The sequence below is a fragment of the Lepisma saccharinum genome, chromosome 29 (assembly GCF_977018435.1).
Source record: "Lepisma saccharinum chromosome 29, izLepSacc3.1, whole genome shotgun sequence".
Lineage (NCBI taxonomy): Eukaryota > Metazoa > Arthropoda > Insecta > Zygentoma > Lepismatidae > Lepisma > Lepisma saccharinum.
Window position 1 is genome coordinate 48,246,893 of NC_139257.1, and position 23,896 is coordinate 48,270,788.

A 23,896-nucleotide genomic window follows, 5' to 3' on the forward strand; every position below is an offset into this window, starting at 1 on the left:
CAAAACATCAGACGAATATGCAGTCGCATACATTGTTACTCTCCCGGTCATTCTCTCTTTCATAACCCTTAAAACTGCAGTCACTGACACACCACTGCACTGGGATACCAACTTAACCATTTCATTTACTGGTTTCTCAGGATACCACTGACAGAACGTTACATAAATATTGAGTAGAATCTGTTTCTCACCCCTTTTCAAAGGCTGTCCTTGCTGGTGTTTTGAAAACAAGCTCGGAGAACACGGAGACTTTCCCGCACGCATAGAACTCGGCATGTTATTTTTCTAAGGCTAAGTCAGGCAATATTACTAAGTTGCACTACTTCCTTGCTGTTAACATGATTATTTTTAGAAAATAACCAATGTTATAAAATATCATTATGTACACAAATCTCTAAGCTCATTGAAAGTTACAATGCATATTACTACAAAATGTTCACACTTACCTTGCCTTGCCATGTCACCAAGTTATTTTACGAAGTGCACTATATTTGGCGGAACAAAAATCGTTTTTTTTTTATATATAAAATATTTATTGGTTGTGGACAAAATCCATGCACCAGTTAACAATTTATCAATTGGTATTATATACATGTATGCACATAATATTTACTCACAATTATTCCTTTCATAATAAATAGTTTCCAAATTTCATTACACTTTTACAGAATTATATTAGACTTATTAAGATATTTTGTAAGAATATAGATTACCGAGGATGAAGGTGAAGTCAGTAAACAAGGCAGTGTCAGTGGCGCTTGATGTCCACTCCTGTACAGTCATGGAAAGTAGTTCTTGGGCCACGAGACCTACGATATCGTAACATTTTAAAGCCTGTTGTCTATGCAACCCAAATAACAAAATTGTCTCTTGGATTTGCCTGGCAGACCTGGATTCTCGGGAATGATTGAGTATTGACAGCAGCGTGAGTCATACCCCCAGGCCCAGCCATAACAAACGACAGCTGGGTGCCGTGAGACTACCAGAAAAAAATTCAGGAATTGGTTTCTTAACAACAGCTATTCGTAAGAAAATGTTCTCTTTTTTGATATTAGAGTCAATGTCAAGAAAGTTATCTGAAATGGTGGTTTTCGTCGAATCATCATCGCGCAACACACATGCTGTCAACCCAGAAGTCCTTGAAAAAGATTGGAGTTAAAAGTAACTACTTGACAAATGATAAGACGAATCGCTATTCATTAGTCCCAACTTAGAATTTTGTGTAAGACATGGATCATCATGTCCTATCATCCATTTCATAACTTCATTAATCATCCTCATCGCCTTTGTTGACGCCAAGTGCTAGAAAAGCAATATAAAATAAGCAAAATTAAGAAATTAATAAATGACATTTTCAGCGATTTCACGCAGCGACTCAGTTGCATGTAGACAAAGTTTCATTAATTGGGAACCAAGGGCCTCGTTGTGTTTCATTGTCATTTTCCCTCCACTTTGCCTGCCGCGATTAACCTGATGTTGATTAATGCACAATCCACAAAGTGCACCAAAGGTATGAATAGGTAAACTATGTGATATTATGCTAATTTAGAATTTAGTAATAAAATGCGAATTTTGGGGGGTTCAGTTAAGTGGCTGCACATCCATTACGTAATCGCGATATCATCAAATTGTACGAAGCGTGTCTACTCCTACGTAAAGTGTCAGTCCCCGTCATAGGCGTGCGCAGACTCTCTGATTAGGGGGGATAGCCTTGATGATAGTTCAGGCCGGAAAAGAATAACGTAATTTCATCTCACTTGTTTAAATTTTATTGCATTGATGGGTGTGTTTATATATACACCCCTCCCCCCCGCCCCACACACACATATAAATACATACATACATATATATATATACACAACACACACACACACACACACACACACACACACACACACACACACACACACACACACACACACACACATATATATATATACTTATATACCAACAGTAAAAATCATATAAATTGTCTCTCAAATGTGCGCGTTCCTTTTCCTCCAAACAATTGTTCATGCACTTAAGAGAAAACCTTTTAGCAGCAGTACTTCTCTCCTCGGTAATTTAAAATGCATTACAGAAAACAAATTGCGAGCGAAGCGACCAATAAATTTTCAGATCTAAATTTTTGCAAAATGAAAACAATGTCGATTTAATATGGGGAAAAAAATTCATGGAGCGCCATATTATTCTCTTTTACAATTTTTTTCATTTAGATCGTTTGGCGTCCAGGGTTAACTCCCGTCGACCCCTAGCTACGGCTCTGAACTTGACTAGACTGCAAAAAAAGCACACATTGCGAGCGAAGCGAGCAAGAACATTTTACAAAAGGTATTTATATTTGTATAAAATTTGAAATCAAGGGGGCAATTGCAGCTGTGTCCCCCCCCCCCCCCCCCCGCAGGTGCTCTTGGCAGTCTGGAAGAAATAATGCAAGAAAGACGTGAAAACAAAATCCATCTTGAGTATCCTTTTGTCCTGCTACTCTTAGATTCTGCTACTCTTGCTTTGCTTTACTTCCATGTTTGCCCCTAAAATTGATTCCCGTTCAAGGTTGTGGGGGGCTGTGGTTTCGCCACTGCACCCCCCTTCCCCCGTAGTTGCTTTGAACTTTCATCGGCTTGAAAATACTTAATTTTCTTTAAGAGTATAATATAGTTTAATAACGGCGATAGGATTCATCTATCCTAAATTTCTAGGTGAAAATATAATAATATAGGGGCATAGATGTCTGGAAGGGGGGCAAGGATTGACACATCTTTCCCTTAGAAAACGAATGTCAACCAAAAAGTACGTTTTCACATGTATAATTTGATTTCAGTCATAATAATTTACATTAATTATTATAATGAGGATGCAGGAATGCGATAATGCAACACAATTATCGGGGTAATATGCCCCATGGAAAAATACCTTGCTTGTCTCTTCGTGGAAAAAAACTGCAGACGTCCATGATTAGGGGGGCATTTGCTCTCCCCCTGGGCCCCCTGGGCGCACGCATATGATCCCCGTGATGGAATATGTAGCGCAAAGCCAGGGCTTTAAGATCAAATTTGTTTTGTTATTGTTTTTATTAGTAATTACCTCAGTTTTCTTCCTCAGAAGTTAAATTATTCATGACGACGATTTATGATTACATTAAAGACATGAATGAACATACACAATGGACCCATTTTGGTCGGAAGTCAACTCGGAACCTTGTTCGGCAAGAAATACAAATATCCATAAGGCATGAGTGTTTCATTGGAGATGTTCCTCTACTTCCGTCATTTTATCACTAATATATTTCTTTAATATACAATAATAAATCACAACTACCTAAAAATAAATATTATTTTGCATTTTCGCGTGCATATGTTTTTTTTACGGTTAGAGTGTGAACTGGTACCTGTTTATTTAGATTGTTCTTTATGTTTCGTGTGTAGTTAAAGATAGGAAAAATGCTTGAGGAACGATTAGGGCTATAAGAATTCCGTCCGTGACGGAGTGGTTAGCACACTGCGCTACGATGTCCGATGTCCTGGGTTCGAATCCCGTCGTGCGTATGGGTGTTCTTTGTGAGTGCCCCTTCATCAATTTAATCATATCACTCATCCTCGTCGTCGCGATTAGCAAGAGGTGAAAGAAAAACGACGCTAAATAAGAAAATAAAAGACTTATAAGAATCATTCTTATTTCCGGACGTGTCCTACATTTTATAGTTGTGTCTGGCCTCCGGAAGGAATTTGAAAGAAATCTCAAATGCCTTATACGTATTTTGGGCATCACGTAACTTCAAATTAGATGGAGAAACAGAAAAACTGAGGCGAGTCTAAGATAATGTGGTTCCTTGGAGAAGTATGCTTAAATCAAAGAGTGTGCATGGTTGCTACTGGATGTTCGGAAAAGCTCAGAAATTACTTCACGATTTTCTAGATCCGGAAAAGTCCGGATATATGTATAAAAATGCTTACTTTGTGAAGTTTTATCGATATAAGTGTCGGTAATTTGTTCGAAGTAACAAGTAATTACTCTCCTTATTGGAGAAATAAGGCACACAATTCTGTTTTTTCCCAGTGTATAGTAGTTTTTTACATATTAATAAACAAGAACTTCCAGACTTTGTTTACGAAATTGTGAATTTTTTCCTTCCCGAATTCATGGATTGTTTTCTCTTCCTGGCCCCACATCGACGAACAACGTTCTGTCTTACATACACAAGTTGAAATCACATACAGCCGTGCTATTAATTAGCAGTTGAAGAATTTTTAAATCAACCGTTCACTTCAACATTAATTTTTGAACTGAAGATGTCATACTCTTGTTATATGCTAAGATGTCCTAGTAAATACGTTCGTGTCCAACATTTTGAGACAATTTGTCTTACTCTCCGCTGAAGAGCGATCTGATAGCCCTATGCGTGATGAGAACAGTTTTTACTCAATTTCTGATATAATTCATTCCAGCATTTCCTTCAACTTCTAAAGGGTCCCGGGTTCGAATTCCGGTCGGGCTTGGTTGTTTGTGAATGTCCATTCATCAATTTCATCATTTCATCACTCATCCCCATCTTCGCAAATTAGCCAAGAGGCACAAAACGCGAAGTAAAATAAACTAAATCAATCAATCAATCAATCAACCTTCAACTTCTATTACCTTGTTATTGCCTCCAATGCTTACACAACTTTTCCTTCGTGCTCGACCTTTGGGTTCAGAAATGTTTACAACACCCCCATCTCCCACGTGTAAATAGCAGGAGGCAACAACACACTGGAAGACCATAATGTATACAACTTGTTTACTACATATTTTACGAAAATATTAGAATGATAGCTTGATATAACTGTGGATTGGAACGAACGAAATAAAATACCTGTTTTATACGCACACTGGAACGAGGGAAGGCCAGCTGTGAGTCACTCTGGCAGTGAAGGTCATTGATCGAAGCAGTTGGTGCTTGCTTCCTACAAGCAGACGCCTTATCTTTCCTCAAGGAAATACGGAAGTCTTCGTTACTTTTTTTCGCCAGACTAATGGTGAACATTTACAGGAACGTAATGAGTAGTATCGTATTCTATTGGAATTAGATTTCGTGGTGTTTGAAAGATATCATAACAATATGTAAATCTCTTTTGTGACCTACACTGAACTTATTTTAAAGTTTCATTGACACGTGAAAGCGGAAATTCAGAGATCCTTCTTCCTTACGATTTCTAAACAACCGAAGAGTGTGGTGAACGTGAAACTACTTATTGTTCGCAGCAATGATATGTATTATACAAATGGTCTCTAATCAAAAACCCTATTACATCACAGGAAGTGATATTTAAAACAATTCTACCACGTATCCAACGTAACCAATATTCAGATTGATTCCAAGCTTCTGTTTGGGTTATTTTGTGTCGCATTTTTACCTCTTGCGATAATCGCGACGATGAAGATGATGGGTAATGATACGAATGCAATGCTACATCTAAGCCTCAACAGGTTTCAAAAATGGATCCTCTGGCTTTGTATAGAGTTACGGTGATTTTTTTTTTTATTTTCATTTGCTATTTTAAGTCCACGTTATGCACCCAGAGGTTAATCGAGACTGCATCTACAGTTTAAAGTGGGATCCTAACCACTGTGTCTCCACCGGGTATCGAACCGGGGAATCCTTGATTACAAGGCGACTCCTCTACTACAGCGCCAACGGGAAGGATGAGAGAGAGAGAGAGAGAGAGAGAGAGAGAGAGAGAGAGAGAGAGAGAGAGAGAGAGAGAGAGAGAGAGAGAGAGAGAGAGTTACGGTGACTAAGATAATGAAGAATTGAAAGTAGCAGAACGACTAAGCTATTCGCTTGTCAAAATTGGGATTGTTAATGAATGTTATGAATGTCAGTTCAAATTGAAAAAAAATAAACTAAAAAATTTCCAGAGTGCCGTTACAAATCGTTAATTTTTCTCTCTCCACACATTACTTTGCTACTATGTAGATATTTGCATTCTAAGATGTAGAAAGTGCTGCATATTCAGTGTGTGGAATTGAGATTTATTTCTGAGAATGGAGTGAGTAGTGGGAAAAGGATCACCTCACATGTTTGGATTATACCGCCCTCCCCCCCTACACACACGCACACAAAATATATCGGCTGTTGTTCTTATAAGGAAATATAACATGTATGAATTGTCTCAAGAAATATTGGAGCCTATTCACATCCCTACGGAACTTGGAAGAAAGCCCACGTAGAGATTGGGAAGTTTTGTTACGACAAAATCGGGATGTATAGTAAATTAATAAGCAAAGTCCTACCTTGTGCTTTGCACCAAGCCATGAAGGCGTATAGGGGGTGTGGAGTTAGTGGAGTTGGGGCCCAACGCTTTCTTCATCAGGCCGAAGGTGGGAATGATGTGATCAGCACCACGCTCCTGGCCGCCTTACCCCCCCCCTTCCCCAGAGTTTCCTCCAGGTACCCACTTTATACGACGCTGGGTGGGCACCGAAGCAGCTTGAACAGGTGGACAAAATTCCGATTATCACCCGTCGGGGATCGAACCCAGATCTCTCGCATGGTAATAAAACGCCCTAACGACTGTGCTACTGCGGCACATACAGTAATTAAGGCAAGGATTGTTTTAGCGTCTCGTTCAACGTTTTAGGGGAATCATTTTCGGAGATATAACGTGTAGCTCTTGTCGGTTCTACGACCTGGCTTGAGAAAAGGCGAATTTCTGAAGAACAACATTCCACCTGACAAGTCACGTGACTTTCCTACATTTCCTGTGCCTGTTGGCTTTTGCATGAAAGATGAGTTGCTCTTGAGACAGACAGAATCCCCCGATCACCTAATGGTGCAATGTGTGTTGCCTACCCTTCCGGCATTATTTACTGCCATTAAAGTCTTATGGGGAAGAACTTTTTTCCACCACTGTACAATTCCTGTAAAAATGGTTCTCTATAAGTTTCATAAAGTTTGCATTGAAATATAATGTGGTTTGGAGTTGCAGTATATTCATTGCACAAACAAACTGGTGAAGTCACTAAATTCTTCTTGTACAGATGAGCTGCGGCGATAGTGTGATTTAACCTGCAGCGCATTATAGTTGTGAGGGAACTCCGGGAGAGTTGAATCTGTTTAAACCAACATTCCTTTGGAATTCTTTCTTGTATAGAATAGTAGGCCTTACCGCATTGAGTGCCAGTATTTGTCCACAAGTTTTGCCAGTCAGTAAATAGTATTTTTCTAGTGTGTGATTCGAAAACTACGGACGGAATCTTTATTGAAAGCGGCCGTTGGATTGTTTGATTCGCTGCATATTTTGCCAAAGTATCTGCTATATTATTCCCTTCTATTAAAGAATGTCCAGGTGTCCAAATAAAGTTGATATCATATCCCAATCTCGTTAATTTCAGTGTGAGTATTCTTATGTTAACAATGTACCATTCCGTATGACATGACCATGATGCAAACTGTAAAGAATTTAGCACAGAGGCTGAATCGGTTGCAATTAGAACTGAATTTAACTTCTTCTTTTGTACATAAAGCAATGCCTGTCGTATTGCAAAAGCTTCTGCAGTGTATATTGACAGATACGATGGCAAAGGAAAAAATTTGAATTCTGCAGAATTATCACAGTAAAATCCTGCTCCTGTTTTTCCAGACGTTGATTTTGAAGCATCTGTATATATGTGATATTCACATTGTAATTTTGAATGTATGTAGTCTTGATATATATTATTTGAAATTGTAGGGATTGTCTTCCTGAAAACTCTACTTGGGTAGGCAGGAAAATGAATCCTCATGGGAGATATCATATTAAAGTAGTCTGTCATGAAGCATGGTGCATTAGGTAAACGAATAATATTAGCTTGAAATTTATTAATGTCCTTATAAGCATAATATAGTATAGGTAATCTGGATTTATATTTTGCTGTACGTCTGTTGAGCATCAAAGAGTCTAACAATTGAAGTTTTGGTATGATCGGAGATGTCGTGTTGGCAATTTTCTTAAGTAAAAATTTGCTCGCAAGATATTTAACTCTAAGTTTGTATGGTGGATCTCCCACTTCTACGAAATTTGCTTGTTTTGGAGTTCCTTTCCAAAGGCCATAAATCCTGGATAAACTGCTATATTGGATAGAAGATAGCGTGTTAAAAGCCCAACTTAAATTATCATTGTACATAAAGGAACCATACTCTAGTCTTGAGTTTAGCATCTGTTTATGGATCTGATGTAATAATTTAGGATCAGCACCCCACTTTTTCTTAACTGTCAACATTTTTATTATGTTAAACACTTGAGATCCCTTACATTGTGCCAGTTCTACTTGTGACTTCCATTTAAGTTTTTCATCTAATATAAGTCCCAAAAATTTATGACTTCTTTGTTGACTAATAGTTTTTCCGTTTATATTTATTGATATGCATGAATGAGATCTCTTCTTATTAAAAACTACCACCGAAGACTTATCTGGATTTACTTCAATTCCATTGATATCACACCATGATGATAATTCATCCAGAGATTTTTGAATTTTTTGAGCCCCTTCTTGAATATTTTTACTACTAGCGTATATAACAATATCATCTGCATATTGTAATAGACGAGTGTGTTGAAGAATTTTTGAGCCTAAATCTGCGTGTACATATTAAATAGCATGGGACTCAGCACTGCGCCTTGTGGTAGACCTTTATGTGTACAACGTGCGGTGGATAACTGTCCTCCATATCGAATGTACAACTTACGTGCCAATAATAATCCAAGAATACTTTTTATAAAATTACGTGGAACGTTCATTTTCTCCAATTTTTGTAACAGTATATTTGGAAGGACAGAATCATAGGCGCTACTTAGATCGAGAAAAACTACGATACAAAATTCTCGCCGTATGAAAGATAGCCATATATCTAAAATTAGTGTCGCTAATACATCTACTGTTCCAGTTCCTTTCCTAAATCCATCTGATGTTTCGGTAATTTCTGATTATATTCGACCCACCATGTGAGTCTGTTGAGTATTAAATGTTCATATAATTTAGCAAGGCATGATGACATTGCAATAGGTCTATAGTTCGTATGTATTCCTGATTGTTTATCTGGTTTTAATATGGGTATTATCACCACTTCTTTCCACTGTGATGGAATTTCTCCACTATTCCATATTGAATTGTATGTATTTAGTAAAATTTCATATCCATTCAAAGGCCAGTGTTGAATACATTCGTATGTAATACCATCTAAACCCGGAGACGTTTTCTTTCGTTTATGAACAACATATTCTAATTCATCCATAGTGAATAGCGATTCTAACGTGGATGTTTCTGGATATTTCATAGAGTTTAACAATTGACAAAGATTAGTTTCAACCGTATCTGGTGTCAACTTGCGGTGAAATTCTTTTATCCAGGCTGAATTGATATCTCCTCCAAAATAATGACAAGTATTATTATTGGACATACTTCTTATTATTTTCCAAGTCACTGAAATAGAAGAATCTTTAGTTAATGTAGAGCAATATGACTTCCAAAAGTATGATTTTGATTTCTTTAGGAACCTCTGAGTTTTTGCTGCAATTTCTTTATATCTAATAAAATGATTGATGGTAGGATTCTCCTTATAATTTATGTATGCTTTTTGTCGTTCGTTTACCCATTTCTGGCAATCCGTTGTCCACCACGGAGTCACTTTTCTTCTAGATCCAAAATTAGATACTGTTGCATTTATTTGTTCTTGTCGAATGAGAGACACCAATGTGTCATACGATACTTCTTGTTTCAACAATTCATTCTTTATTGCATTGTTTACATTTCCGGAGAATTTCTTCCATTCAACCCTTCTTGATATATATTGACTATTGTTTTGTTCAGAGCGCATAGTAAACCACGTTATATTTTTTATTATGTTGAAAGGTTATCATAATTGGCATGTGATTACTGTTGTAACACTTCTCTAATACACTCCAATGGATTTTTGAAGCTATATCATTTGAGGTAATAGTTATGTCTGGAGCACTCGGCTGTTCATTAGGTCTTGAGATTATTGTAGGTGTTCCGTCGTTGAGTAATACAGCTGAGGAATCTTGCAAGTAATTATACAAATCTTTACCTGATCGATCAGTTAGGGAACAGCCCCACATAGGGTGGTGTGCATTAATGTCCCCTGCCAGCACAAATGAAGTGTTTGGTGGAAGCTGCCCAACGATATTCTGCCACACTGTAACAGGGAGGTGCACTGTGGGAGGGCAGTAAATTGATACATAAGACGTATCAGCAATCCGAACACCTGTAATCTGAATTTGACTGTTTATATTTTGAAACAAAATAATGTCATACTGTATATTTCTTTTAACACCTATAGCTGAACCACCGTATCCATCTAAACGATCATCTCTTATCCAATTGTAACCATTAAACTTCAATGTTGAGTCAGTTTTCAACCACGTTTCTTGTATAAGAAGGACATCTGCAGAAAAATAAGATAAAATATGTTGTAAATTATGTCTATTAGGAATTAAACTTCGTATATTCCATTGTAATATTTTCAAGACTTTGTCTGGCATGCTGGTTGTTGAAATAAGTATTGCAAAATACTTGTAGCAATGCAAGTCCAGTCCTGGTTAACGTTCAATGTCGAAGTCCCTGCTAGGCTACATAATTGTTCTATAAATAATGAAAAATTATTTAGGAATTTTGTAGAATTTTGTTCTTGTGCCCGATTTGGCTGGATAGCTTGAGCCGCCTCTGCAAGAACAAATAAATTATTTTGTTGGCATGTTGTCGACAAATCCGGAGCATTGTCTTTTCGAGATCCTGACAAAGAATAATCAGGGCTTGTCATTCTTTTTTTATATTCATTTTGTCCAAATGGTTTCAATGTTTGAGAAGATTTCTGGCGTTTTCCTTGAGACGACTCAGCCTCTTCCAAATATTTTCCAGCTTTCTTTGAACTGTACAATGGCCTTTTATTAGATACACTGTATTGATCTTGTATTATATTATTATGATATGAGGTGCTACTCGAATTGTTAGATATCGAAGCATATGTAAATGGCATTACTGTCTTTTCTATTTCCTGAACATGGCCAGTAGATATCTGTTCATATCCATACATATAATTAATTTTTGGGACTTTCTTCATAGCTTCGTTAAACGTAACATTCTGAACTGTCATAATTTTGATTATTTCCTTTTGGCGTTGTTTTTCAGGACAGTTTTTGTCAATTGCAGTGTGCTCCTGATTACAATGGAAACACTTGATCTTATTTGTGCAAGAGGACGATTCGTGATTCTCACCACAGCGTTTGCATTTTAATTTACTTTTGCAATTAGCCCTGAAGTGCCCATAATAAAAACAATTAGTGCACTGTTTAATCAAGGGAATGTACCTATCAATATCAAACTTTTTGTAAAACAGTGTGACATATTGTGGTAAGGATTGCGAGTCGAATGTTACAATTACCGTTCGAGTTGGAACAGCAACGCGAGTACCCTCCTCGTACTTATACTTCACAATGCGTTTTACCTTGATTATTTTGGCTGTTGATGAATTTATATTTTGCAAAATTTCATCTTCACTTATTGACTGATGTACATCTTTCATAATTCCCATTCTTCGTACTCGGTGTGATGGAACAAAACCATCCCAATTATTCTGTAACAGTAATGGATTCGAAAGGAAATCATTTGCATAATTAGATGTCGTTAATGTAAGTCTAGCTAGATTTTTCCCAAGGCTATCTATCTCTTTCAAACCTCTAATATTTTCTTTGCTGACTATTTGGCCTAATTTTAAAATGTGAAGTTGACCAATGTTTCCTTTGCCATTTCTACCTGAGGCATCCTGATGTTTAGATTTCACAAATATTTCATACGGACCTAAATGATTACTTCTGTACTTCAATACCTGTTGCTCATAAACTTTTTTGGAACTTGATTTACTAATTTGTTGGGTGTAATCTATATTATTACACTGAGAATTCAACTTATTAACTTCTTCTGCAGAAGTTATGATTCCCACGTTGCTGGAAAGTTCCATGGCACTAATGTCCGTGTCCATGTTGGATTCAGCTGGTTTTGTACCAGCAAATTTCGCTTTACGGCCTTTAGATTTTTTCATGAATTAATGTTCACATTGTCGCACATATATTTAGAACGACACTAATATTCAAACAGTAAACTATAAAGTCTCAAATTCTAACTTAGAACACAAAATTATCTTTGCAACAAATCAATTACACAATCACATCTGTAACCACAGACTCCAACCTTTACAATGGTCAACAAAAATCGTTATTAGGATGCTTGTCAAAGTTTCCAACCGCAATATGTTTACGAACTTTCTTTGTCTTGTTTTGATCATCATCATCAATATATTTATTGGACTTACAGCATTGCATATGGCTATTTATGCCCATTATATATTTTATTTACATAAGATACAATTTACATAAAATCTACAAATTTCAAATACACTCCTATCTATATCAAACCTTAGAAATATACATTACCGTGTTATGTCATTTTGTCTAAAAAAATGCAAGTAAAATATATTCAATTCGCATGCAAGAAAGAATTTTTTTTATGACCCTATCAACTGTTAGTCGATTTTAGTCATCTTTCTGAGTTTTTTGCAATATGTATTTAGTTCACTATGAACTTATTTTTCACAAGAATAATATATATATATATATATATATATATATATATATATATATATATATATTATATACTGTTTGTTAGATCGTCAAATTACATCTTCTTGCATATCCATAAGGAAGCCATACAGTGGGAAGAATGGGATCCGTGAGCAGGGCAATTAGAGATGTTGGGAATGGAACTCCATGGCGACGCAAACCATTATATAATTTATCTCGTTCTCTGTCGAAATTAGGACATTGTAGAAAGAGATGTGTGACATCTTGATTAATTTCTCCACATGTGCATGCTTGTTTTATTGTAATATGTAATCGTGGTAAATGATCGTTAGTGCGAACATGACCTGTAATAGTCTGTAATAACTGATCTTGGAAGATTATATGAGTAGTACCAAGGTTTGTTTTGTGAATGTTCTGCAGGCCATTTATATGTATTGCCCGCGGATTGAAATTGTTCCATACACCACTGTTTCCATTTATCTTGAAGTTTGTATTTAACTCTTGGGAGAAGATCCGTGTATGGAAGTCTCGCAAGTGAGGTAGATTCCGTTGATCGGGCGGCTTTGGCATATACGTCCACACGTTCATTTCCCGTGTTTACTTGGTGAGCCTTTACGTAACTAAACTGAACGTTGATATTTCTTCCATTAGCATACTGAGTTTGTTGGATTAGGCTATTAGTATAATGAATAAAGAATGTTTACAAATCTGTGGATATGAAGAACTCAGCGCCATTAATACGCTTAAAGCATCTGTTATGATAATATTTTTTGTGTAATTATTATGGATAGCGTATGTGAGAGCTTTATATATTGCGTAACTTTCTGCAGTGAAAATAGAAGCGTCAGGTGGTAAACGGAATTGTTTGTTTATATTTTGATCTGGAATGTAATAAGCACAACCCACACCTAGGCGGTCTTTGGATCCATCAGTATATATGATTAGGTGTGTTGGCCATTTCTCTTTATACGGGTACATGATATGTCTTCCTAAATCCCTGAAACGGATATTGCATTAAGTATATAAAGGTATGTCGAATTGATAAATTAAAGGATGTTGAAAGGTGAAACACTTTGAACGGGTTTCCGGGTCTATGTATGGGCAATATGCAAAATAAAAGAACGTGTGTATAGGATCTATGACTTTAGCTTCTGTCCATTGTTTTTGTATTTCAAAGAATTTATTGAATGGATGCGTATGATTTTCCCAGGTTTTGAGATGCAAGAAAGAAGCCAAATTTATGGGAAATGATTACTGGTGCAAAGAGTTAACCATAAAGGTGAAGCAATAAGTACAAAAGAAAGAGCATTGGGTTTAAAGTGAGACGTCATTTGCGGCAGCGTATCCCATACTACAAATTGGCAGTTGTTTTACCTTACGTAATGAATCCTGTAACAACGCTGGATTTTCGTGTGGATTATTTTACTTCTATGAGTTTGCAATGCTTTCTGCATGCACGTGGTTTTGTTTACAGAAAGTCTCAGGGTTGGTGATTTGAACTTTAGGTCGGGTTATGCCAGTTGGTTGATTGTAGTTGCTCATAATTCTGGTCATGTCAGTATTTTTGTCTGGCCCTTTTTAGAGCCTTACAATGGGGGAGGGGGGGCCCTTTGTAGATGTAGATCCAGGGTTGAAACTTCTCAAGCCCCTTCACTGGTCTGGGCTTAAAATCTATATTACTTGTATTCGAATAATCATCATTCTTGGAATTCTTCCTTTGCCAGTTTCCATGCTGTATTGGCCAGCGTAATGAAGTACGAAGTCAGATTTCCAAGGTTGGAACGGACCCAGGGTAAACAAACCACATATTCTTTATTCGTCATTTTCGGATCTCGCTGCACATATTTTCAACAAATCACAAAATCTGTTCTATCCGGATATCTGAATTCTCTGGATATTCGGATATCCGTTGCATCCGAAACGAATATTGGATAATTTGAAATCCGGATTTTGTGGCCATCCCTAATCTCAACATATTTTCACCCATCCCCATGCTGGGGGAGCAGGCACGTATCTAGAAATATGTTTTAGTGGGTCCGAACCAAGCGTCTCAGGAATAATAATAATTATAATAATAATGTTTAAATTAAAATAATTATATTAAATCAAATTAATACTAATTACAATACATAAATTAATATTATATTATTATTACACGAGGTAAAAAGACTGTAGTTACAAAAATAGATATAACAGCGTATATTCATTTCGTAGCTTACCTTTAGTGGAATAATTTAGATAAGACAAGTTCTGTGGCAATAAAATTAATGTCAAATAGATGAATAATTGAATATTTATCGAATAACAAATATGATGTCACATGTAGTTGGAGAAAAGTAAGTTTCTGATTAAAAAAAGTTCAGAGGAAATTAATAACCATTGATTATGCAACAAATGCTAATATTTTCATTACTTAATTTAGTACTTGGTAAGTCTTTCTGGGGGTCCGGACCCCTGGACGCCTCCTAAATACGTCCTTCCTGTCCTTCAAAGCCGTATGATCCCAATATAATCCGTCTTCCAATAGGTTCAGAGGAAATTATACAACAAATGCTAAACGAGTATATTTTCATTATTTAATTTTCGTACTTAATAAGTCTTTTGGGTGTGTGTGTGTATGGCGGATGGGGGGGGGCCTCCGGACCCCTTAAATACGTCTTTCCTGTTCCTCAAAGCCCTACGATCCCAATATAATCCTTGTCTTCCAATAAGTTCAGAAGAAATTATACAACAACGGCTAAAGGAATATATTTATATTTTTCATTATTTAATTTTAGTACTTGATAAATCTTTCGGGGGGGGTCCGGACCCCCTAAATACGTATTTGTAGGGGAGGAATAGTGAGGATTTCTGAAAAGCTTCCTCATAGACATCCAGAGGAGTACAGCATTTCTAGTGAATTGAACTTTTCACAACACGCTTCGTTTCTCCCGCAGAAATGGCAGCTGGGAACGGTGTTCATCCCCGACAGCCTGGGGTACCTGGTGGGCACCAACTTCTTCGGGGTCATCGCCTACAAACTGGGATGCTGGAAGATAGCGATGGCGGCCATGATGCTGGTCGGGACGTCTGCTCTGTTGGTAAAGTATCAATCCATAGGATTATTCTTTATTTTATTTTAACTTTCTCTAGAGGCTTCAATTCACCAAGGTTCATTCACTTGTTTACTCTAGCTGTCCACTCCTCTCAGGTATTGAATTATGCACAGTCGAGTGTTAAGCAGACTTCCACTTCCTGATATATTGAGGCTACAAGGTTTACAACAGGTAAACAAGTAGTAAGCTGTTTACAATAATAGGAAGGTAAAAACTCACGTATCAGCGTATAGGAAGTCTCCTGAGACAGGGGTTTAGAGCAGCGGACAGGCTGGCAGGGGACTCACTTTTCGATTTGATTAGAGACAGGCGAGAGCACTTTGGGAAGGACAGAAGGACAGCAGTCTGCCTGACTTAGGTGAACTACCTACCAACCTCATCGATCTTAACTACATCATCATTCTTCTGCGGCTGACAAATGTTTATGTGTACTCATGCTGTAAATGAATTTTCAATGATAGTACATGGCTCGGTGATAGTAGGATAGGAGAATAGCAGATTGCCCAAGCATTCTACTCACTTCCATTACTCCAAACCAGAGGCGCAACCACGAATTTTTGTCTGGTGGGGCAAGTACCAGGATAAACGTACCAATAATAATAATAATAATAATGTAAATAATAATGTTATTATTATAACATTATTATTTGTTATTGTTATTATTGATTTGCTATATTTTACTTCGCTTCTTGTGCCACTTTTGGCTAATTTGCGAAGTGGGGATGAGTGATGATATGATGGAATTGAAGAATGGACACTCACAAACATCCATGCCCAAGCCGGGATTCGAACCCGGTACCAACATTATAAAAAAAAAAAAGGTAAAGGTAAAGTGTTCCCCTGTGCTTAGCACCACGCCATGAAGGCGTATAGGGGGTGTGGGGGTAACGCCCCACACTTTCTTCAACCGTTCGTGAGTAGGGGTGATGTGATCAGCATCACGCCCCTGACCGCCTTTACCCCCCAGGGTTTCCCCCAGGTACCCATGTTATTCGACGCTGGGTGGACGCCGGGGCCGCTTCCAACGTTAGAAAAGTTCCCGGATTTGAACCGGCCGGGGATCAAACCCGGGACCTTGAGCATAGTAGTCAGACGCGTTACCGACTGAGCCACCGCGGCCTCTCATTATTATTATTATTTAGTAGTAGTAGTAGTACTAGTAGTAGTAGTATCAAAGACATTATTATCCTCGTAAATTATGCAAAAAGGGGGTAGAACTTGGTGCTAAAGCATTTGTGTTCCAACAAACTATTTGAATCATTTCAAACAAACTGAATGTGGTATTAGAGTATGTTACACAGTATTATAAAGTCGGTGGAAATTTGAGACTCATGCAGGTGGTGGAGTGGTTAGAGTTGTGCGATATGACGTGAGAGGTGTGATCCGAATACTGGATGAGGTATGGAAATATTTGAGTTGTCTTTATGCTTTATGAAAAGTAAAGTATAAATTTAATGATGATGTGGTTAGCATATCGTGCTACGACGCCAGGGGTCCCGGGTTCGAATCCTAGCCTGGACGTGAGTGTTTGTGAGTGTCCATTCTTCAATTTCATGATATCATCACTCATCCTCATCTTCGCAAATTAGCCAAAAGTGACACAAAAGCGAAGTATAATAAACTATATCGACCAATAAATCAAATTTAATGATGAAGCATGAAACTAAGAATACAAGAATAAAAATTGTAAAAGATAGTGAAGAGTTTTGGAGTATTTCCTCAGAATATCAAGGACCTAGGTTCGATCCCTACATGAATGTGAAATTTCTACTAACTATTAATTCATTTTAAGAAACTGAACATTTACCTCAACTGCTTCCTCCCGAAACAACTGATCACATTGCTCTCTAAAAGCATCTCCAACTGTTTATCATCATTTAGAGCAATTCCACTGTGACGAGTGTGGCATTCAGACAAATTTACATTCATTCTTTAATTATTTTCTCAGCACCTTCAAGTATGCAACTCTATCATTTAATTTTCTATGATGAAAGTTACTTAATTTCAGAATATTTCTCCCCATCTCAATTTTCACCCACAGGAAATACATTTTTTTTGTAATTGTGGCGGGTGTGACACTTCTGAGACATGACTTTATAACCTTCACAGAAAACTCTGTGAAACATATTGGTTTACTGAAACAATGTCATTAGATTTTCACAAATCAAACTTTACTCGTCATTTAAATGCTCCTAGTTTCAAGAAATATTACTAAATACTTTTTTATGAACATTTTTTACCTGTGCACATTACAGGGTGCAAAATCATTGAAAACTGGTGGGGGGGGAGAAAGTTCTTCATCTTCAAATCCCCTTCCCCACAAACATATGTGTATATTATACGATATACATATTTGTAATGTTAATAAAAGTAAAAATAAATTACTCAATTAAAAATATATTATTATTATTAATAATACTATTGTTATTAATTGCATAAAGGAAATTAATTTGTTACTTTTATACATATCAGATATTGCAAAGAAGCTAATTCCATTACTAACCGGTTAAAGATGTTAATAAATAATGAAATAGTTGAAGTGGTTTTATTATGTGTAAGTTTTTGTTTAGTTTGTGCTTTATGTTAATATAAATCAATTAGATTTCATAGTTATTGTTGTTTTGCATTCTTTTTTTACTTTCATTGTGCGTATTGATGTAGATTTGTTAACGATCTCTTGGGAGAAAATGCATTCAGTACTCACAACTACACTAATTTGTGTGTGATTTCGATATTACTCTTAGTAAAGTATATTTGAAACTAAAAGTAATGGCTTATCTTTTGTTATAACAAAAACCCTCCCCCTGGAAATTTTTGGTGGGGGGATTTTTCAGGCCAAGATTGTTGGTGGGAGGAGGAAATCCCCACCGTCCCCCCAGGATTTCGCACCCTGACTTTGTAGGATTATGGAACAATGCAAGGGCTATGAAAATTATCATAAATAGATTCTACAAACTAAGGTTTGTTTCAGAAATGAAGTATGATAGTTAAGATCTTGATGTATACAAACAATCAATGAGAAAATTAGAACCAAATTAGAAATTATTTAGCTTTGTTATGATAAAGAAACTAAATTAAGTGCAGAATCACAAATAAAATCCCACTTTTACCATGAAAAAAGTAATAGGTTTGAAACATAAAAGCTATGAAACTCATGTTTGTATTAATAATTCCTAATAATTTTCCTTTTAATTTCATATATAATAAGTGATACTTTGAATAAAAATAAAATGTATCTGTTTGTCAACTTTCACATGGAATGGCTGCTGTTTATAGGCATGAATCACGGTGTATTTGTGTACCAAGATTTCATTTTATTGTGTTTGAAACGTATACTTACTCAATACGCCTGGGTTTTTGGTGCAACGATTTCATTTCTTCTTTTCCTACTTGAAGATTCCCTCTGCGAGCGCCATGAGCCAACTGGTGGCCCCGCACTTCGGCCTGGGACTGGGCATCGGGGTCGTGGATTCGGCGCTGGTCCCTCTGATGGCTCGGCTGGTGGACTCCCGCTACGGAGCACACTACGGCAGCGTGTACGCCCTCCAGCAGATCGCCGTCAGCCTGGCTTACTCTTTAGGTGAGCCACCTCTCCATCTTACAGAGGCAAAATGGTCGTTGCCTTTATATTGCGTATTAGCAGAGTGAAGGTCAAACAGACGTAAAGTGTAAATCACCAACCCTGAGACCTTCTGTAAACAAACCGTCTCACCGATTCGATGTATCACTGAACACGGAGACCTTCCCGCACGCATAGAACTCGCCATGTTGAAAGTGGCACTACTTCCTTGCTGTTCACATGATTATTTTTAGAAAATAACCAATGTTATAAAATATCATTATGTACACAAATCTCTAAGCTCATTGAAAGTTTCATTGCATATTCCTACCTAATCTTCACACTTATCTTGCCTTGCCATGTCACCAAGATATTTTACGAAGTGCACTATATTTGGCGGAACAAAAATCGTTATTAGGATGCTTGTCAAAGTTTCCAACCGCAATAAATTTTCGAACTTTCTTTGTCTTGTTTTGATCATCATCATCAATATATTTATTGGACTTACAGCATTGCATATGGCTGTTTATGCCCAATATATATTTTATTTACATAAGATACAATTTACATAAAATCTACAAACAAATTTCAAATACACTCCTATCTATATCAAACCTTAGCAAGCAAGGGCGGCAGCATACAGAGAAAGAAAGATAAGAGAATGGAAACTAATCTTAGCTACTAAAGAAGAGAAACCGATTGACGATCTAATTATTAACCTGCTAAAATCGCCAATATTTAACTCAGAGCATTGCAATACTCACTGCAATAACAATCCATTATCAAATTTTTACCTAACCAACAATCAATCCACCCCTCCAGCGAGACTACCTTACCAAATAATTAGTCGAAACATTCCCGGACTACCCATGAGCGTTTTCACCGCATTGTCTTGCATTTTCCCCACACTTAACCCCCCATATGGCTCCCCAGAGTCATCCTACTCGGAAATGCCACACAGTTATTCTCCACTTTCCTCATCCACCCCGCCATCACCAGTTTGTGCCTCACCAGTCCATCAACCTAATACAAACAATCTTTTAACTCTGCCTATGACCCCACCCGATTCCCCATCGGAATCACCCGAGAGACCTCACACTATCTACTATTCTCCTAAACTCAAAAGGACTACTCCCTCCCCTCCCTCGCCAACAAACATCCTTGCGCAACTGCACCTGGAGCCCACCCCCTCAGAACTTCCTCGAACAAACCTTGTAAACACAACCTCTGCTTCAGAAAAGAACCTCAACCCCAACGCTCCTGAGTTCCAACCTTCCAGTAAATACCCTAATTTTTGCAAAGCGACACTCCTAAACCCACCTACACCGGAAGTCACTTTCAATAACATAAACCCAGATACAATATATAAAGATTTCGAAACGTCTTTACGCCTCTGTCGGCTGGAACAGAAAGATAACCTGGCAACCACACTGAGACTAATAATCAGATATAAACATAAGAACGGCAGAAACATTACTTTTCCATATCCGGAGGCTATAGACAAAATAACTCTAGCGTCGAATAACATACCAATTACGGAAAATGAACTCTTTGAACTCCTTGACAAGGTTTTCTCACGAAGGGAAGTGCCCTTCGAGCTGGAAGACATTTATGCTGACTTCGCAAGGGCGTACGGAAGAGTCGCATTTATCTACCATAAAGAATGGCCGCAATGTTACCAGATCGTCAGGCATCCATGAACGGCCAAATAAGAGTCTTACAGGCCAACCTCAATGGTGCAAAACTAGCTACCCAGGAAATATTTGAATTCGCAAATATAAATAAAATTGATATTCTGTCCATTCAAGAACCGTATACTATTAATAGTAAAATACCATATGTACCGTCAGGAATAAAAGTATTACACGACAGCGAGAAACCACAAGCTGCTATAATTTTAATGAACAAGAACATCATTCCAACCAAAATCGCTCAATTTTCGAACTCGCACATTAATTGTGTACAACTCTCCTTAGAAAACTTTACGTTCATCCTTATAAATAGTTATTGTCAATTCAGCACTAACCTCGAAATTTTTCTTGACAAGATTGGGGAAGCATGCGATGCCTACAACATCCACAAATTACTGATAACTGCGGATGCGAACTCTTCCTCCCCTTGGTGGCACGGCGACACAACGGATCCTAACGGAGAGTTGATGGAAAATTTTATTGCGAGCCACAACCTCTTTGTCGAAAATGCTCCTGGAAATCCGCCAACGTACAGGGGAAGAGCGGGGGCGTCCAGCAACATAGACGTCACTTTATCAAACAACAAACTCTCAGGAAAAGTGCGAGACTGGAAGGTCTTCGACATGGAAACCACGAGTGACCATAACATAATCCCCTTCTGTTTATTAACCGACATCAACGAACCCACAAGCAATGCCGAAAATACGTACGACTGGAGAAAAACTAATCATAGGCTTCTTATGCAAGCAATAAATCTCCCACCGTAGGTGGACTTTACAAAGACCGTGCATGAATGGGCAAAATACGTGACAGAAGAACTAAAAAATGCAATAGATCAATCAACCCCGAAAATATCGTCCAGCGGGAGACAATCTGGTAAGCTCTGGCCCAAAAAACTTAAAAACCTAAAGCAAGTCATGAAGAAAGCGCCTAAGCTGTCCCAGAGGACGCGAATACACGCTCTGAGGGTAATAAACTTAGATCTCTACAGGAGGGCGAAGAGCAGATACGAAGCCGAGCTGAAGAACTTTAAAACCAATAGCTGGAAACGCTTTGTCGAATCAAAATTAAAAAATGACAAATGGGGACTCCCCTATAGGGTTGCAATGGACAAGATAAAGATTGGAACTGGTTTTACAACTCTGCAGAAAGAGGACGGCACCTACACCAAGGACCTGCAAGACACAGCGGAATTGCTACTTAACACTCTACTTCCCGATGATAACGTAAATGAAGATAACGACACCCATAAATACATCAGAAGTAATTATAAAGAAAAAAACAACAACAGACCCCTCCTTCCCTTCAGCGTGGAGGAGGTCATAACTGTAATCACCGCCACAAGAAGCAAAAAATCGCCGGGTCCAGACAAAATTCCTGCCGAAATCATTAAAATGGCTACCCCGGCAATCGCCCCTTTCCTAACGTCTCTGTACAATCAATGTCTCATTGTTAAGGAATTTCCGAAAATTTGGAAGGAATCTGAACTTATTATTATTAAAAAAGATGGGAAAAAAGAGGAAACGCACCCCAAGTCGTACAGACCGATCTGTCTTATCAACATATTGGGAAAAATATTCGAAAAATTACTGACTAAAAGACTTTTGGAATTCACAGCTTTAACAAACAGCTCAGACATTCAATTCGGCTTCATGAAAGGCAGATCTACCGAAGACGCTATAAACAATCTATTAAACACGATCGGCTTGGTTGACGAGAAATATGCAGTGGCGGTGCTGGCGGATATATCGGGGGCCTTCGACAACCTCTGGTGGCCCCACCTCTTCCAAACTTTGCGGAACTTGGACTGTCCTGGGACACTGTACACTATCTTACTTGACTACCTCACCGACAGGAGAGTGTTTTTATCTCTTCCAGAAGGAAAAATCAACAAACTTATATCTAAAGGGTGCCCACAGGGATCGGTCCTCGGTCCACACTTGTGGAATGCTAATTTCGAACCATGTCTCCAAGTCATGAAGGGCCTACAGGTAGTACACAAGTGTATTGCGTATGCAGATGACTTATTGCTGGTGATAACTGGAAATTCCAGACGGGAGATTGAATCACGCACTTCTACTGCTCTTAATAGATTGACGCAATGGTGTAACAAAGCCAAATTGGAACTTTCTGCGAATAAAACCAACTATGTTTTACTAAAAGGAAAATTAAGTTTTAACAGAAACCCTACAATTAAAATAAATAATAATTCCATCAAAAGAGTGAAGGAAGTAAAATATCTCGGAGTCACTCTTTACGAGGGGCTGCTTTTCAAGAGGCACATCGAAACCATTACCTCTAAAGCAGAACTAATAATGAACAAGGTGGCCACGATAGCCTCCAACAAATTCCATCTGCTACCCTCAACCTGGAAAACGTACTTGGTCTCAATTTACGACTCTATAGTATCGTATGGTGCATCTGCGTGGGCATCGACATCCCTGGGGAAATCGACGTACGTGCATAGACTCAGATCGTCGCAGAGAAAGGTTCTGCTCAGGCTAACCGGGGCGTTCAGAACAACATCTACCGAAGCCATGCTCACAGTAACGGGCACCTTGCCGTTGGATTACATTATAAAGCTCCGGGCCCTTTCCTACTTTTTCAGGAAGGGCAACGAAAGAAAGATAACCGAGATCCTAGGAAACTTCTACCCAACATTCCGTGACATAAAGCAAAGAGTAAGAGAGGATTGGCAGGCAGAGGGAATGGAGCTCTTCCGAGAAGGGTAGGAGACTCTACCAGTTCATGCCGAACACGAACGAGCCTTTGGTGCATAAAAACAAAGGGTTCTCAAAGGGCTTGATCCATTTTCTCACGGGCCACGGCCCATACGGCACCCATCTTTTAAAAACGGAGAGACGAGACAACGATCTCTGCAGGTCCTGCAAGACGGAAATCGACACCCCAGAGCACAAGGTATTTTTCTGCCAAGCT

General features: G+C 38.0%; 1 protein-coding gene across 1 annotated transcript in view; it reads left to right on the forward strand.

The window, feature by feature from the left end:
* The window catches only part of LOC145981484 (synaptic vesicular amine transporter-like), a 51,603-nt gene that overhangs the window by 15,110 nt on the left and 12,597 nt on the right, over positions 1–23,896 (forward strand). Inside the window, exons 8-9 of the mRNA XM_083114714.1 lie at positions 15,551–15,694; positions 19,106–19,289. Coding sequence (XP_082970840.1) covers positions 15,551–15,694; positions 19,106–19,289 — 328 coding nt within the window. The remainder of the gene's footprint in view (positions 1–15,550; positions 15,695–19,105; positions 19,290–23,896) is intronic.